Here is a 19,444-nt window from a genome sequence, read left to right as displayed (position 1 = left end):
CTAAGCTTACTAACATTTATTTTACAAATTTTTGTGAATCCAAAAGAAGCACAAGTTCTGCCAGTTTTAAATTTTGAACCTAAATGAATAAGCTTTAATGTTAGGCTCATTTTAAAAGTTGGTGTTATACACACTAGACAACCTGACTTACCAGAGAAAAAAAAAACAAAGTTTAGTGTGGTTAACATGTTGTATTTATTATTTTGTATATTATCTAAAAAGTAGAATATATTGTAAGACTTATTTAAAAAATAATTCTTTACACAATTTTTGGAAGGTTAGTAGCAAACATGGTTTACAAGTAAAAGATCTAATTTTCAAACCAAAATCAATTAATGGTCTTGCATTTACAGAAGCAAATTAAGATTCAGCTTAAATATCTGAAGCAGTTTTTACATAAAGCATTTCCAAGAAATAGAAAACTAAGAAATTTAGATAAAGCACCAGCTGTCACCATATCACCAAGTAAATGCTAATTCCTCACTAGTCACCATCCGATGATGAAGAGCAGAGGACAAAGGGAAGGAACACTTCTAGAAAGAAAGAGAACCCTGAAATTACATTTACTTAGGGGTTCCTCCAAAGGCATCTTGGTCAAGTTAATACATTTCTGAGGAGCAGAAATAGATTATAAAGTTAAGGCTCAAGATCATGCATTCATAATAAAATACAATTACTGATATTTAAGTGATATTGAATGTCATACAACATATTTAAAGTTTGTCACTTACATCAACAATATGCATATTTTCTTTCTGAATCCTTTGGGATTTTGTGGGTACACTGTAATCAATCGTAATACAAATGGAACAAATATCAGAATCTTGAACTACATGGATATGAGCGGCTGCATTTTTATGATTATGTCAAAGACCAACTATTTGTGTCTATCTTTTAAAGATAATTTCAACTGTGAAAATTAATACTTAGGATTTTCAAGCTTTTCAAATATAAAAACATTTTACAGAATGTGTGATAAGATTAAAAACAGCAAAAAAAAAAACTTGGAAAGATAAATGACAAAGTAAAAACTAATCTGCATACGCTAATGTTATACAACACCGCCAACAACAAACTTATACTTTAATCTATTCAAAGTCCTCACAGTTTCAGTGATTGCTGTCTTTCTCTAAGTTATAGAGAACCATAAAGTCAGTGAAAAGTATTTCAAAGTGGCCACAGTTTCCCAATTAAAGATCAAGACACTGCAAAAATCCTTAGACATAATGGTAACCCCGACTCTTCGAATTCATATTATGACTTTAATTTGCCAGCTCTTACTACTCAATGTTGCATTATGGCTAAATGGTAAAAATACATCAGTGTTATGATAGATATGAATCTACTAACAGTTTCTATATTGTATCGTTTTAGTAAATGTATACTTTTTAAAAAAGCATAAATGAGAAAAAAATGAGAAAAATGTAGGCCATAACTATAGTTCCCTTTGCACTTCTTATTCTATGAATCCATTCTGTTGAAGAACTAGAGCTTAGGTAGAAGTAGCCAAAAAGATGAAAAACCAGGAATCCAAAAACAATTAAGCAATATTAATTCCTAGTACCGAAAGAAAGAAAGAAAGAAAGAGAGAAAGAAAGAAAGAAAGAAAGAAAGAAAGAAAGAAAGGAAGGAAACAAAAACAAAAACAAAAACAAAAACAAAAACAAAAACAAAAACAAAAACAAAAACAAAAACCAAGGCTCCAGTTAACCAAAGTGACTTGAATCAGCCCAAGACTATCTGTGGTTGATCTCAAAGGCACTTTCTAAGACCTGTCCTTTCTCTTCCCCAGTTGACATCTGTCTGGCAAGTTTATGATTTAACAGCTTGCAGCACTGTGTTTTTATTAGCACTACCCGACATTAAGAAAGTACTTGTTTATTTGTAACTAAGTCCTCTTAATGATGATTTGAATCCCATCAAGTTAAAGTAGACATAAAGTATACAAGAAAGCTACTCATCTCTACCATCACCTCCTCAGTCCTCTAGATGAAACACACACCATAAAAGCCACATAGAGAAAACAAGCATTGGATTATCAAATGGCAAATTTAACCCATTTAACTCACTAAAGTGATTCTAAGAGCTTATCTTGGTTAGACTCAGTATACAAAGGTGAAAGTCAACTTGACATGGAGTCTTGTGAGCACAAGCTTAACTTCCATGGGTTGTAAACAATTGATTATTAAGTAAAATCTTTACTTCTCTGATCTTCATTTTTATTTCTGATTCAAACTTCTAACATTTTTAGAATATGTGAAAAAGGTGAAAAAAGGTGGCAAGTGGGATTAGATTTGGCTTTGAATAGTTAACTTTTCTTCAGCTTTGTCAAAATAAGCATTTTCTGTGGTAGCTTGAACTTCCTTGTCATCATCTATCATATGAATGTCTGATGTATTTTTGTCATTTTGCCTCAAGCGGTAATTTTTATAAGCACGCTGAATTATGGTTGCTGAGACTGCCTCTTGTTTTCGTTTCAGAGTAGTTGTAATTGGTTCATACATGATCTTAAAAGGGTTGGCTAATGCAAACCCTGATTCCATCTCTGAAATAACTTTCTCCATCCTCACATCTGTACCCATAACTCGTTTAGTTAAAGCAAGTAAGATGTCAAGGCAATGAATTCTGTCCCCAGCAGCCATGGGAAGATCCATGGCAACGAGCTGGCCCTTGTTTGGTTTTGCCATAAAAAGAGGAGGGTCAAGAGCAGCTGCAAGATCTGAAAGCTTGCTAGAGTCTATGTACTGGGTCCTATCAGGGTCAAACCTCTTCCATACCTGAAAGAATTTCTTAAAATCATCTTCACTTAATGTCTTGGCTTTTTTCTTAGAAGCAATATTTAAAAATTCCATGACAGCAATAATGTACATGTTTACAATGATCATCCATGATATGAAGATGTAACTAACAAAATAAATAATCCCAACAAAGGGATTACCACAATCTCCTCTAACCTGAGTCCCAGGGTTAATTTTATCAGGATCACAGTCTGACCATTTACTGTTGAAAATTGCATTAAGCATCCCATCCCAGCCAGCAAATATCGTAACTTGGAAAAGACAGAGCATACTGCTGCCAAAGGTTTCAAAGTTGGCCACATCATTAATTCCAAATTCCTTTTTAACATAGGCAAAATTGTACATCCCAAAGATGGCGTAGACGAACATGACCAGAAAGATGAGAAGACTGATGTTCAACAATGCTGGGAAAGATAGCATCAAAGGAAGCAGCAGGTCACGGAACACCTTTGGTCCTTTCCCAGGACGTAGGATGTGGATGATCCGTGAGAGTAGTATCAGTTGCACAACAGAAGGAGGCACAGGGTAGTATCCTACCATCAGAGGCAGAAATAGTCCTTGGTGTGGGAGAAGATAAAACAGGTAATAAAACTATTTAAATATGATTGTATTTAGAGGAATATAAATTATTTTACATTCCATTTTGTCTATATGTTAAGATCATTTTATTAATCCTTCCCATATAACAGAATATATTGAAAGTGGGGATTATCCAAATACTCATTGTGGCAATTTTCAGGGTATCTAGCAAAATTTGGAAGATAATTATTTGAATCATCATCTTATTATGCCATTATAGATCAACTAATTCTGGAATCACAGATGGCATGATTCCATAATACAAAATAGTAATCATATTCTTTTTTTTCTGATTGCAGTTGGATAAATAAATTTAGCTCAATCCAGCCTTTATTGGACATCTAGTATAAAGGTGTCAATGCAAAATGCAAAGATGAATGACCTGACTTCTGTCCTCAAAGACCTTATATTCTAGAGAGTAGAGGTAGACATTTAAAGTAATTATAATGCAAGGCAGAAAGACCTAGTTGATAAATATAATTACAAAAATGTCTGGCATTCAGTGATTCACAGATTATAATTTATTTATTTCATAAATAGTCTTTGGGTTCTTAGCGGCTTTAAACTGAATTAAATAAATGAGTCTTGGCCTAGAACTATTTTTGTAGCAGTTGTGGGTAGATGAGGGAGTGAGAGCTAGAACTATACAATTACAATTACCATAAAAGTATAGGGCATGTCCTCTGCAAGTACTGGAGAGACCGTGGTTCATTTTGAGTTGAGAAGATGGGGAGGGGAAAATTCCATGAAGTTTCTAAATGATATGGTATATTTGTTGAATCTGGAATGATCATGTCTCATATTTCTGTTCAACTTGATCACTGTCCATAACCTTCTCTCTGACATTCTACCTTATCTATACCTTCATTTCCACAGTGTATTAGTGAATCTTCTGCTCTGACTCAGATTTTCATTTTTCCTTACAATCTTCCAAATTCCTCCATTTTGCCAGAGGTATCCCCATTTATTTGTAGATAATTTTTTCTACATCCTCATCTTAGATTTTGTTCACCTCCTTTCTTATCTAAAATCTGACTCTATCTTGAAGACAGTATCTCCCTTGGAATGTTCTCAAGTGTAAAGAGCTCTTTCTTCCCCACTCCATATTTCTCAGAGTAGAAAAATGGAATGACCAAGCATCTTTCATTTTTTTCCAATGCGATTTCCAGATGCTTCAAGTCAATTTTATAAAGAAAAAAAAAAAGAAATTTCTGTCCTGACACATTGTGGATCATGCCAATGAACTATGATACTATTGCCGACCATTACTTGGTTCTATGATATTCCTCCCCCCTTATTCATATTCATTGGAGACTTTAGTACTTGGCTCACTGTCACCCTTTCCACCCCAACACTTACCATCCACAATTCATTGAAAGGCCAGTCTCTCGGTCTTTGACTTTCTTAACTGTAATCTCCATCACTTTACTTTAGTCACATGCAGCTATAGCTACATTCTGGACCCAGGATATTTCACCTTCTGAGATTTCATATTCAAACAGCTTTCTCTCTGACTGTGATTTCCTCTCCTTTGAGATAGCTGATTCAGTAGCTCTGACTTTAATCCCAAAGGCCCCTTCTTGCCTTTCTTTCAAGCTTCTTGTACCTGTCTATCAATAGTTGAACTGCTTCTATTACCAAATGAATAAGCTGAATTTTCTGGAATCACAATTGATAAAAATAGTTTGTTTACCTTTTCACTAGTAACTGACTGTATAGAATAGTGCTTGACACAATAAATATCTAAATATTGTCTGTCATGGAGCTTATATTCCAGTACGTATCTTATGGGGAGGCAGACAAGAAACAAACTTTTTCCTGCTTAAAACATTTTTATCCTAGAATCTTTACTTGTCTACCCCTATTCAATATGTCTCTATTTAGATTTTGCTTCATCCAGGAAGTTTGACCTCTGACCTCTACTTATTGATAGGTACTCCCCTTTCTTGTGCTGCTGTAACACCACGTGCTTCTTTCTTTATCATAACCTTAATAGCACAACATTAAATATGTACTGTTTAATCATCTGAATCCCTTACTACATTGTAAACTGTGTGCCTACAGGGATTATGCCTTCCTTATTTACTACTGAATTCTTTGGGTATAGCATAATATCTATTCAAATATAATTGTTAAATAAAAGACTGAGATCCCCAAAGTAAGAGAAAACTGGTGACAAATTCATTAAAGCCTAACACTCTAGTATTGTGAAAGTTGTAAACAGTTTTGGAAATTAAAAAAAAAAAATAGGGAACTTGAAAGGTTATATCATGTTAAGACATAAAGCTCCTTCTAGACACATCCTAGAAAAATAATGTATGTGATATACTGAAGAGGTAATTAAGCATTTACCTGGTAACCTCTTAAGTGAAGTCTATGTATTAATTCAACAAGTATTTTTTAGTATCTTATAGCTGTCATGTGTACATGTATGAATGTAAAAATACAAGCCATTGCTATTGGAATAAAAAGGGTCTCTATCTGTTTTGCCTACTAAAAGACTATATCTTGGGACATATTTAGTATAAGAACTTGCCTGAATTAGTATTACTATAAAAGAAAAACTAACTAAACAAACTCTTACCTGTAACAGAGAAAATAACTACCATAAAATCAAAAATGTTCCATCCCATGGTGAAATAGTTACAACGAAAAGAGATGAACTTCAGTACACATTCTCCCGTGTATACCATAACAAGAAATAAGGTAATCCAGTAGAGAGCAGTGTCCATTTCTGAACTCTGTTCATCACTTTGTATCATAATGGTCATTGCTTGGAAACAGATAAGAACCATAATGAAGACATTAAAAACTTGGCTTGTTACCAAGTCAAACATGAATCTTTGGAACTTGTTCTGTGTGTAAAAAAAAAAAAAAAAGGTGGGTGTAATAGCCTTATTAGTAGGATATATACATACACATATAGTCTTTACATTTATAATTTACCTCCTAGCATAAACAGGAAAATAAGTGAGTACCTAAGTTTTTGTCAAACTAGAATTCTAATGTATAGTCAAAACAAACAAAAAGATCATCAAAACCTTGTTAAGGAACATATTTTTAAATTTTGTCAAAAGCATTTGTGGAGAATTTAACATTTTTTAAAATGTTTATTTATTTTTGAAAGAGAAAGAGAGAGAGAGAGAGAGACAGAGCATCAGCGGGGGAGGGGCAGGGAGAGAAACAGAAACCGAAGCAGGCACAGAGCCCCACCTGAGGCTTGAACCCATGAACCACAAGATCATGACCTGAACCAAAGTCAGACACTTAACCGACTGAGCCACCCAGGCACCCTGCATTTGTGAAGAATTTTAAAAACACATATTCATTTTAAAAAGAGAATGTATGAAATAAACTTTTTACGAAGCTTCGAAAACAAATCTAGATGTTTTCTTACTCTTGGGCGACGTATTGTTTTTTGAGAGTCCTCATGCAACAGCCCCCTCAGTGCATGGTATTGTCTCTTCTGTTTCACTGTTATAAAGATATTTGAGCCTCCCTGGTAAAGAAATGAAAGAAAAAGATATTAAAATCACATGAATCTAAATTTCACCTTTTGTCAATATACATTTTGGAAAGCTTGGTAATTACTGATTTAACCTTTTATAAAGGTCTTAAAGGCAATGAACTAAATCACATTTAACCATGTCTGATTTCTGCACACAAATCCATACCAAGCACATGTAGAATATATGGTAATGACTGATATCAATGATCTTTTGGTGCACTTTCCTGTGGGTAGTCTACTCTTTTTTAACTTTTCAGTCTACTGAGGCCTACCTCATGTTAAGCAGAGACAAAGGAGAAACAGTGGGGGATAAAGGGAAAGGTTTATCAAGAAAAACTGAACTCAAAAGCTAAGGAAAAATTGGTTTGTATCTTCTAATAACAGGAAAAAAATATAATTGGGCATTTATGTGTTTTTATAAGTTCATATATTAATTTACTAAATAATACTTTCAAAAGATATTTTTTATACTATTAATCCAACAGCACTTTGTGCTTACTTCTTCATAGTACCTTTTAGAGCTTTTCATCTTTTTGTTCCTAGTACTAAGTATCTTATACAAAATATATAAAGTGAATAAGAGGTAAATGGTTAGTGTGTTAATCTAGAAATTAGGGATTGTTACTGCCCTAAGTCAGGACTTAGTTACTTAAATTTGATAGGGGTCACCGGTTTGAAGCCCAGGAGCAAATCCTGGAATGTTATCCCACTGGATTGATCCCAAGAAGCTGAAGCTTCCAGTCAAATGGATATTTGATCATTGATCTTCTAATCCCATTTGATTAGTGGAGGCTGAGAGCAGTTTATCAGATGCTGCACATGACTAAACTTTGATGACATGGCTGAAAACAGAATTTCAAAACTAGACTATTCTTTTGATTTTTTAGAAGGCTTTCCTATACCTCTAGAAAGTAGGTCTCTGTGGTTAAAATAAGCAGATTTAAATGACTTTTGAGGCCTTTGCATTTGCAGAAGCCTTGAAGGCCTTTGTGTGGAGGTGGGATCAAATGGGTTTTTCAATTCTGTCTCTGAATTGTCCCTTACTGATTTCAAGCACTGCTATTTAGGACATGGGGTTAGGATTTAGGATACCCCCTACTTCTAGCAGAAAAAGCTACTGCACTGACAAAGATGTCTATGCTAGATATGACTCTGAAGGCTTTGAACATATCAGAGAGTAAAAGAGTGTAGCTTATTTTTCTTGAACTTCTTCACCTATTTGTGCAGATGTACCACAATATTACTTGTTGGTCAGCATGTCATTATTTACAAACATATATATATATAGAAACACCTGCAATTTTTAACCTTTTAACTTGTTTGTTTATATTTCAATATATAAAACAATGTAAAGATGAACATTTTAGCAATATATATCAATATGCAGGAACATCAAATTTTTTTAATAGATAAGCACCAAATAAAAATTACATTAAGCTGAATCCAAAACCAATTATTTGAAGCAGGACACTCTTATAAATGTGTTTTCTCAGGTATTAATGAACAAAGAATATTTATACTTATCTTTATTTTATGCTTGTTGAAATTAGCAATAATAACACCGATCAGCATACTCAAAGGAAGAAATAATCCAATAACAATAAAGCTGATAAAGTAATAAGACATGTAGATGTTGTCTTCAAAATTAGGTTGCTTATTTACCTAAAAGTTAAGTTAAAAAATAATCAAAATAAGACAGGGCATAGTGGATTTTTAGGGCAGTGAAAATATTCTGTATGATATTGTAATGATAGTTACATGTCAGTCATTACACAATTGTTCAAACCCATATAATGTACAACACCAAGTGAACCCTCAAGTAAACTCTGGACTTTGGGAGATTATGATCTGTCAATGTAGGTTCATCCGGGGTAAAAATGTACCATTCTGGTAAGTGATATCAATAATAGGCTATGCATGTGTGGGGTCAAGTGGGTATAGGGGAAATCTCTGCTTTCCTCTCAATTTTGTTGTAAACCTAAAACTGCTCTAAAAAGTAAAGTCTTTAAAAATAAAAATAAATCAAAAAGTGAAAAATAAGCAAAATATTGATACTAACGCTTTAAAACATAAGATTTATAAAACAATTTACAACAGGAAGATCCAACAATTCTACAGAAGTAATATTTTTTCTTTGCTCGTTAGTGAAAGGATATCATTGCTTTGTTTATTTGGATTTTAAAATTTATTGCATTGGTTTAACCACTGTTATGAAGTCTGATAATCCTTCAAATGGGCTTATTGGGGTTCAACCACTGTACATAATCCTGGAAGGATTTCGTTTTCTGTGAAATGTTCAATTTGAAATGTATTTAATTTCTGTCTACTATAAGCATTCACTCTGATCATGTTATCTATTCTATTACTGTTGGTACCCTCTTCTTGAATTGCAAAAATAACTTTTCTTGAATTTTAACAATGGCCGTAAGATTATATTATACTTACACCAGTAGAATCAACTGCTGAATTCATAATGGTGATCCATCCATTAAATGTTGCCTGTAAAAATGGCATGTATTTAATTCTTATGGAAATCTTAAGCTTTGTTTCAAATAAAAAGTGAAACTCAGTTTGTTATTAATACAGTAAAACATTTGATTACTAAGGCTGACCACATTTCAATATACCCTGTAATTGAGACCTTTATCATTTTCATTGTTGCATTTCTATTATCTGTTAACAACTATTTAACAACTATTTATTTTTACTTAGCTTAATTGTAGTAGTTTTACTGTAGTTGATAACAAAATGTTGTAAGATAGTATAAATAGAAAGAGAGAGAGAGAGAGAGAGAGGTAGATAGATAAATGATAAATAAATACACATTGCCCAAGTGTCATTGTTAGTGGTAACTGCTATTTATGTGCTTTTCTATTGGGGTGGTAAGACAAGAATGAATGATTTATCTCCTCACTTCTGTTAGATGGTGGGTGACTGAGTAGCCATTCCTCATAGCACTGAGTAGAAACAAAACAGTAGTAACTTTAGTTGTACCAAAAATTGTGACCCTATTACCTTACCAGTGATGGTGGAAATAGGTTTGGCCAGTACCTGCCATCTCCCCCGTCAGTCCTACCTTCATCTTCACTTCCTTCTCCCAGGAAAGCAGGGTCTGCATTTCACTTTCATCTTTCCAAATGAGCCTAGTGTAGTATGTTGCATAACATGTATTTTAAATAATTGCTAAAATATGTTATAACCAACTCTAGTAACCATTCACATTTTGTCCATTCACATTTGTCCACATTATGCCCACCTATAATATGCACGGACATCTAAAAACACTGATAAAAAGTAAAAAACATTAAAAGTGAACTTACTACTTGAAGCAGTGAAAGGAAACCATTTCCAACATTATCAAAGTTCAGTTTTGCATTCTCCCATTGCATGGATTCATTAAACACAAGGCTTTCACACTGACTCTTATTCATGACTTCAGATATAGGAAACCTTTCTCCACTTGTTGGGTCAATGCATTCATAGAACGTGCCAGCAAATAAGTACACTCCTATGATGCTAAAAGCCAGCCAGATCATTAAGCAGACCAGAAACACATTCAAAGCAGGTAAAGTTGTTTTTATCAAAGCTCTCACAACCACCTGGCATATAAAAAACAAACAGGTAAACTTTAGGTAAGAAATGTGAAATCACTTTAGTTGAACTGGAAATACTAAATGTAATGTCATATTGAAATAACAAAAACAAGTCATCTCTAAAGATTCAATAGGCCAGCATGCCAGTATTTGAATTACCTAAATTATAAATTTCAATTAAAAATATACATTAAAAATATACAAAAAAAATGTGAGATAGTCTCAAAATAGTTGTACTAAAAAAATCATGAAAAAGCAACTGCGTTGATTAGTAAAATAATTATTTCACTGATTTAACACATTTATCAGCTTCCTGTATTGGGCCAGAAAAGGGCAAGACAACTGAACCTGTGTGTATGTATGTGTACATATTATCTAGAAAGCATATAAAATGAGAAAGAAAGGCCTAGATCTAAGTCTGGGTGATTCTAACTTTAGGGAGGATTAACCTACAAAGCAGACACTGAAGTGGCAGGGGAAATACGAGGAGGACCAAGAGACTGTAGATCAATGAACTAAAGGCAAGAGACTATTTCAAGAAACACTGAATGGGCCTCTGCACCCTGCAGAGTCACAAACCTCCTCACTGTACCACTCTATGTCGCTGGTGAGCCACTCCAGAGCAGGTAGTTTGGGAAATAAATCAACCACTTGAATTTGATTAATAGTAATAGTCTGGAATCACCATCTCCATTTCCTCAACTCCCTTCTCTCTTGAATATTATAATCAGATTTTTTCTTATCACTCCACTATAGCTGTTATGGCAAATGTAAAGCATTTCCTATAACCAACAGAAATATTCATTCTTGGTACATATCTTTCCTTTAGCATTTACACTTGTGATTCGTTTCTACCAACCTCATCTCTCTCTCTCTCTCTCTCTCTCTCTCTCTCTCTCTCTCTCTCTTTTTGTGAAGACCACTGATTCTCTTTTCTACCATTCTAACCTTCCCTTCCCTTAGCCATTACTGGATACATACCCTTTTTGTTGTACTTTTTTGCTGATATCCCTCAGTTTTCTGGACTTGAATAAATATTTTAACTTTTAATTGTGCTTTCAGTAACACTTTATTCCTAAAACTAAGTCACAGATCCTTTGTTGGCATTTTGGATATTTTGAGAAGTCCATTGATGACTCTAATGAAAAAAAATGCTATCCCTATCAGAAAATACACTTATGTAAGAATAAAAGTAGTAGATACTGTTGATACAAATATTTCAGTAGTAAGAGTACCCAGCCCCTGGAGTTTATTAAATACATAAAACATTAATTTTGTAATCATGTGGCTTCCTTATATATTCAATGGTATGTTTTCAGAACTCATTCAACTACAGAACTTCCAGAGGTTGAGATGAAGCTTAAAGATCTGGATCTGCAATAGAGCAGAATAGAGTCCAGAAATAAACCCATGATGACATGGTCAATTAATCTACAACAAAGGAAGAAAGAATATACGGTGGGAAAAGACAGTCTTCAATAAATGGTGCTGGGAAAACTGAGCAGCCACATGCAGAAGAATGAATTTGGACCACGTTTTTATACCATGCACAAAAATAAACTCACAATGGATTAAAGACCTGATTATACGGGCGCCTGGGTGGCGCAGTCGGTTAAGCGTCCGACTTCAGCCAGGTCACGATCTCGCGGTCCGTGAGTTCGAGCCCCGCGTCAGGCTCTGGGCTGATGGCTCGGAGCCTGGAGCCTGTTTCCGATTCTGTGTCTCCCTCTCTCTCTGCCCCTCCCCCGTTCATGCTCTGTCTCTCTCTGTCCCAAAAATAAAAATAAAAAAACGTTGAAAAAAAAAATTAAAAAAAAAAAAAATAAAATAAAGACCTGATTATGAGTCCTGAAGCCATAAAAATCCTAGAAAAAACTATAGGTAGTAATCTCTTTGTTGTTAGCCTTAACAACATTTTCTCTTCATTTTCTGTCTCTTCAGACAAAGAAAACAAAGGCAAAAATAAACTATTACACAAAAAAAAACTTTTGCACAGTGAAGGAAACCATCAACAAAATGAACAGGCAGACTCCTGAATATGAGAGAATATTTGCAAATGATATATCTGATAAAGGGTTAGTTAATATACAAAATATATAAAGAACTTCTACATCTTAACATAAAAAAACCCATAAGCAATCCAATTAAAAAATTGGACCTCAATAGCCAAAGACATTCAGAAGGCTAACATATGAAAAGAGACTCAACATCACTAATCATTGGGGTAATGCAAACGGAAACCACAATGGATACCACCTTACACCTGGCAGAATGGCTAGTATCAAAATGATAAGAAATAACAAGTGCTGGTGAAGATGTGGGGTGGGGAAACCCTTATTCACTGTTGGTGGGAATGTAAATTTCTGTAGCAACTATAGAAAATTGTATGGAGGTTCCTCAAGAAATTAAAAATAGAAATAGTACATAATTCAATAATTCTACTTCTGGATATTTACCCAAAGAAAATGAAAACACTAATATGAAAGTATATATGCATTTCTGTGCTTACTGCTGCATTGTTTACAATAACCAAGATATGGAAGCAACCTAAGTATCTATGAACAGATGAATGGATAAAGAAGATGCTGTATATATAAACAATGGGCTATTACTCAGCCATAAAAATGAATGAGATCTTGCTATTAGCAACCACATGGATGGGCTTTGAGAGTATTGTGCTAAAAGAAATAAGTCAGACAGAGAAAGACAGATACCATATGGTTTCACCTATATGTGGAATTTAAAAATAAAACAAGTGAACAAACAAAACCAAACAGAACAGACTCATCTATACAGGAAACAAACTAGTGGTTATCAGAGTGGAGAGGGGTTGGCAGTGGGTGGAGGGGATTAAGAGGTACAAACTTCCAGTTATAGTAAGAATATTTCTTCTCCAACACCAGCAATGCATTTAGGGAATAGGTTGATCAGGACTAATTCCTGTTATAACGAGTTGATCACAGATTCATATGAATTATAAAAATATTACTATCAGTCATGTACTTACATATATATTAAAATATAATTAATGTACTTAATACATGTATTTATGTATGCATATGTGTATATATAAATATCATATAAAGATTATGCTATTAAAATTTCTGAAACATATATTTTGGTTTAAAATACTTTAAATTACTTATATTTCTATTTGTTTATAATAATCATCTATAATTATCTAAATTTTGAGATTAAAACAAGTATCCATGTTTTTGCCAAGTGAAAAGATCTTAAGTGTTATGGTTTATTAATATATGGCAGTTTTAATGTAATATATAATATATGAACTATAAGAAAAATACACATCAAACATAAATAATTTTCTTACTGGATCCTACCTACACTGAATATGTGATATTCTGTAATATTATTCAAGTAGGCAGATTAATGATAAATAATCTATATAAATAAAAAAATCAAGAAAACAGATGTATGGTTATGAAATAAAAGATAAAACTAGACTTTTTTTCCCATTTCTGCACATAGCTGATGACTGTATTTTACATAATTATACTATTTGTGGTGGCCATAAACTGTTTGCTCCATTAGGTCGAGCCATTTGGGGTGGGTTTCCATTGTAGGCACAAAAGATTGAACACTGGTTGTTTTATGTGGCTTTACCTGTTAGCTTCCCTTACATTGTTCAAAAGAGGTTTAATGTGACGGTGAGGGAGAGATGACAAGAATTCATAATTTGTGATGCGTGACTTGAAAACATTAATTTATTTTAAAATTCAAACTTTTATTCAGTATAATTGCTTAGCGTGTACGATATTCCTATAATTTTAAGCATCTAGGTGATCCAAGTTTCATTTTGTCAGTTATATTTTTAACATTGAGATAATTGTATCAATACTCATAGACACCCAAGTGGGCTACAACAGTACTAGTTTTTAAAATTTTATATTATTTCTCTCAACTATTAGGTTTTTTTTTTTCTTATCTTTATGATTTTTCATATCTTATGAGCAGGAAAGTCCTAAAATCTTAATAAGCATAACTCATATACCTTTCTTCTATATTTGTAAATTGTGGAATATAAGGTTTTTGCATTAGTATTGTTAAAGATGCAAATGAGAAGATTATAAAATTTTTAATTTATAGAAATTTATTAATCCTAAATAAAAACCTACATATTAGTTTAGACACTTTTTTCTTACCTTCATTCTTTCAAATTGAGATAGAACTCTGAGCGCCCGGAGGAATTTAACAGAAGTTAGTGGTTTGAATTCTTCCCGAGATTTGCCTATTAAGCTAAGACAAAACACCTAAATATATTTAAGAAAAAAAAGAGTGAATAGGGTTTATTTTAACTTTAATCAAAACAATCTGCAAAATAAACTTTTCACTTATTTAAAAATGATAAACAGTCAAAGCTTCCCAAGAAATATGCAAAGATGTAAAATATATTTCAATATATCTTAACAATGACTTAAAGAAAAGTATAAGAAAATAACCTTGTGTTAAAGTTACTTTAAAAAAGATAAAGATAAAACAAAAACATTTTCTGGTAGTAGGAATATATATATTATTGAAATAAAAAAATTTGTATATTTGACATTCTTTATGATCAAGGGTTAATATTTACATCCATTTTTTGTTTGAAATTAGATTAATAATCAGTTTCATGATTATTTTCCATACAGTAATAGTATATCATGTATTCATAAAAACAAAATTTGAAATATATTTACATGTGAATTCATATATAAATATGGTTAACACAATATACAAAATAGTATTTCAGAGAAGAGGCATCAAAGAGTATATGAACATTGTTAAGTCTAAGTACAAATTATAAAAATGTATACAAAGATACCAAGGTGATTTCTTAAAGTAAACATATGCATAAAGATCATTCAGGGTTAATAAATGTTAACAGAGATTGAGCAAGGTGATAGAGTTACAACTAACTTTTATAGTACCTTCATATTTTATGTATTTTCAAGCAACATAAATGAAAAATTTGTTCTTTTTTATCCTATACTAAGAGATGGCCTTAAAGTGAGCTTTGGAGTAAACATATGATTTATGTAAGTGTCACGGGTTGTGTACACCTAAGAATAATGACTAGGAAACAGGAAGGTGGGTTGCAGATATAGTGTGATTTTTGTTGGAGGAGAAGGTTAATTCGCAATAATTTATTTAGAAGACAGAGATCAGATACTGTAAGTCATTATTTATACAGTGAGAAGCTTCAGTCAATCATTGCTTATAGAATAGGAACCATTTGTTCATTCAACAAAAATTACTGAGTACCTACTATGATACATGAGTTGTTCTGAGCATTAGGGATAAGAAGAGAACCACATTGGGAAAGCATTTCTTCCCCAAAGGTGCTAACCTTTCAAAGGGGAAGACAAACAATCACAATGAATAAACAATGAATATCAATTAATATATAATATTAATAGGTGCTATAGAGATGAAGAGTGCAGAGAAAGGAAAAAGGAGCATTGTAGTAGTTGCAGTTTTAAATACGGTAGTGGGGAAAGACCCAATTTCTGCACTCTTATTTGAGTAGACATAAATGAGGTGAGCCAGCAAAAGTTCCAGGTGGAAGGAAAAATAACTGCAAAGGCACTAAGATGGAAGGAATCTCAGCATATGGGAGATCTTCAGGAAGGTCAGTGCAGGTGGAGCAGTCTATAAATTGGGATAATGGAAACGGAAAGTAATAGGAGACAAGACTGATCATGTAGAAACTTGTAGGCTTTGATGGCAGAGAATGTAGCTTTTTACTCGGAGCGACATGAGATGCTTATTGGAGAGTTTCAAGAAGAAAAGAGACCTGGACTGACTTCTGTTTTACAGCAGTAAAATGTATGTGGTTGCTATGTGGAGCTTAGAAGGAAGGTGTGTAGTGGCAGGGGCAGGGATCTGCACTGGAAATCCAACTGAGAATCTTCAGTAGCTTGGATCACAGTGCTAATGGTGAAGGTTATGGTAAGTCGTCTGTTTTGAATATATGATTTAAACATCAAGCCAACAGAATTTAAATATTTCAGGATGTCTATCCCATTAGTAGTGGGTTCATACGTGGTCATTAGAATAATCTAGGGGTGAAATGTTGAACTTTAAAATTTTTAGGTTGAGAGGAAAAGGACAAATGTTAAGTATTACAAATGAAGAAATAGGGGATTTTGGTGACTAAAAATGTACAAAGAGAGGAAAAAGGTAGATATAAGTAAAGGAAAGAGTTAAGAGAGAGTAAGAGTAAAGAAGAAAAAAATTGAATAATAGTCTTTAACATTTTTCTTTGAAATACGTACAATGACAACCATGAAGTCTAGCTTATACCAGCTATCAGTGAAATAGGCTTTAAAACCATATGCCATCCACTTTAGAAGCATTTCCAGAATGAAGATGTAAGTGAAGATCATGTCAGCATATTCTAATAAGATTTTAATAGTCTTTCTCTGATCGATATATATATCTTCAAAAGCCTGTGGGTAAAACATTTGAGGATTAGTGTACATGTAATTTTTAAAAAAATCTTTTGGCATAGAGCGGAATGAAATGCTATCTCTAGCAAACAGATCGTGAGCAAAGTCATAGGTTGTAGTTTCACGGGCTGGTTCACTTGGTTTGGATTTATTCACATAATCCATAAGTAACATTTTCTGATCCTATGTCTATAGCAGACATCAGTAATTGGTCCCAGAATTTCTTATAGAGACTGAATTTGGCACCAGAGTGATCCAGAATTCTTCTCATGAATCAGTTAATCAAACTTAATATAAGAGGCAAAAACCTTAGCTCACATCTAACTGGTTCTTATCTCTAATTCCATGTAGCCAATTTGCAGATATGTGGCACTTACTAAGAGAGTAGAAATTCTTTTAAATATGTCTTCAGGAAAAATAAGGTAAAAACAGAGATGGAGGCAAAGCATAAGAGACTCTTAAATATGGAGAACTGAGGGTTGCTGGAGGGGAGGTGGGGAGGATGGGCTAAATGGGTGATGGGCATTAAGGAGGGCACTTGCTGGGATGAGCACTGGTGTTATATGTAAGTGATGAGTCACTGGGTTCTACTCTTGAAACCAATACTACACTGTATGCTAATTAACTTGAATGTAAATAAATATATTTTCTTAAAAATTATAAAATTGCTATAGAACATAAAAACACGCCAAATAATGTAAAGATACTCCATTTTGCCTAGATGGAAGACTCAATATTATAAAAATATTATGTCTGTATAAATTAATGCGTAATTTCAGTGTGGCCCCAATAAAACATCTAATAGATTTTTTTTAAATAATGAAAAAGATAAACGTGTCTTCAGATATCCATACTGCTGTTACAAGAAAAAGTCACACAGCTTGCTCTGCTGCAGAAATAATCAGGTAAACCAGTGGAAACACATGAATATGAAATAAAACTATAATCATTTCTCCAAAGCTTCTCAGATTAATAGGTCAACCTTTACTTTACTGTAGAGGATACAAAGTCTGATAATGTCACTGAAAGCAATTTCATAGTGTTTTTATCTCAGCACTGAAAAAAGGCAATAAAGTACCAACAAAGTCAGGAAGGCTTGCATTAAAGTGCATTCAAGGTCAAAAAGTAAACAAAGATCGGGGCACCTGAGTCGTTCAGTCAGTTAAGCATCAGACTTCACCTCATGTCATGATCTCACGGTTTGTGAGAAAATGTTACTTTTATTTAACATTAGATTTATAAGAATCACACCATTATTAACATAGGATTACTTTAATCCTTGTTTACTTTTTTAATGTTTATTTATTTTTCAGAGAGAGAGAGAGAACAGAATGGGAAAGGGGGAGGGGCAGAAAGAGAGGGAAACACAGAATCTGAAGCAGATTCTAGCCTCTGAGCTGTCAATACAGAGCCTGACACAGGGCTCGAACTCATGAACTGTGAGATCATGGCCTGAGCGGAAGTCGGGCACTTAACCGACTGAGCCACCCAGGTGAAAATTCTTTAGGTTAGACACTTATAATTTCTAGGTTTGTGGTAAATGTGTGGTAAATGTCAATATAAAATTACTTTAAAAATTGTATGCAGTACAAAGTCTGGTTCCCAGCCATGAATCCATTCTTTTTGCTCTGTGTATCTCACAATTAACTATTTCTTGTATATCCTTCTCTGATCCTCTTTAATCAAACACTGGAAAATAATATAATATAAATTCTATTTTTTTTTTATTTCCTAAGTAAAATGTCATATGCCTCATTCAATATCAAATAAATAAAACAATTTCAAAATTTATGAATGACAGTGGGAAACATGAATATTAATAGATACCTAATAGATACACTTTATTCTAGATCTTTCTCTTTTTTTGCACATTGCTATAACTTGCAATATTAGCATGCATACAGCTTTTGAATTTTCAAAATAGCTGCACGGTTTCCCATTGGATGTTTATATCAGAGCATATTTAAACAGTTACCTATTGTAGACTATTTTTACTTTTTAATCTTTTTCTATACAAAGAATTCTTCACTGAAGAGCCTTGTAAATGCATTTCATACTTGCTCAGATATTTGTAGGATAATTTCCTAGATTTAAGGTTGTTGTGTCAATGGGTAAATATATTTTTGGTTCAGGGCACCTGGGTGGCTCAGTCAGTTAAGTGTCCGACTTCAGCTCAGGTTATGTTCTCACGGTCTGTGCGTTCAAGTTCCGCATCAGGCTCTCTGCTCTCAGGGCAGAGCCTGCTTCAGATCCTCTCCCCCCGCCCCTCTCTTGCCCCTCCCCAGCTCATTTACTCTCTTTCTCTCAAAATGCTTCATAAATGCAGGATGTCTGGGTGGCTCAGTTGGTTAAGTGTCCGATTTTGGCTCAGGTCATGATCTCACGGTTCATGGGCTCGAGCCTGAGTCGGGCTCTGGGCTGACAGCTCAGAGCCTGGAGCCTGCTTCAGATTCTGTGTCTCCTTCTCTCTTTTCCCCTCCCCCATTCGTGCTCTGTTTCTCTCACTCTCAAAAATGA

At 33.6% G+C, this 19,444-nt stretch overlaps 1 protein-coding gene across 4 annotated transcripts in view; it reads right to left on the bottom strand.

Annotated features, from left to right (window-relative positions):
• Positions 1–783: 783 nt before the first annotated feature.
• SCN7A (sodium voltage-gated channel alpha subunit 7) overlaps positions 784–19,444 on the bottom strand; it is a 79,568-nt gene continuing 60,907 nt past the window's right edge. For all 4 annotated transcript variants that reach the window (XM_078451175.2, XM_078451178.2, XM_078451176.2 and 1 more), the window contains exons 18-25: positions 16,754–16,927; positions 14,642–14,749; positions 10,206–10,484; positions 9,331–9,384; positions 8,410–8,547; positions 6,775–6,879; positions 5,962–6,232; positions 784–3,355 (exon numbers count right to left, since the gene is read on the bottom strand). In XM_078451175.2, coding sequence (XP_078307301.1) covers positions 2,289–3,355; positions 5,962–6,232; positions 6,775–6,879; positions 8,410–8,547; positions 9,331–9,384; positions 10,206–10,484; positions 14,642–14,749; positions 16,754–16,927 — 2,196 coding nt within the window. In that variant the 3' untranslated portion in view covers positions 784–2,288. The remainder of the gene's footprint in view (positions 3,356–5,961; positions 6,233–6,774; positions 6,880–8,409; positions 8,548–9,330; positions 9,385–10,205; positions 10,485–14,641; positions 14,750–16,753; positions 16,928–19,444) is intronic.

Source organism: Panthera onca, chromosome C1 (assembly GCF_046562875.1).
Source record: "Panthera onca isolate mPanOnc1 chromosome C1, mPanOnc1 haplotype 2, whole genome shotgun sequence".
NCBI lineage: Eukaryota > Metazoa > Chordata > Mammalia > Carnivora > Felidae > Panthera > Panthera onca.
Note: the sequence above shows the minus strand (reverse complement) of the source record. Positions and strands in the feature narration are given on the sequence as shown.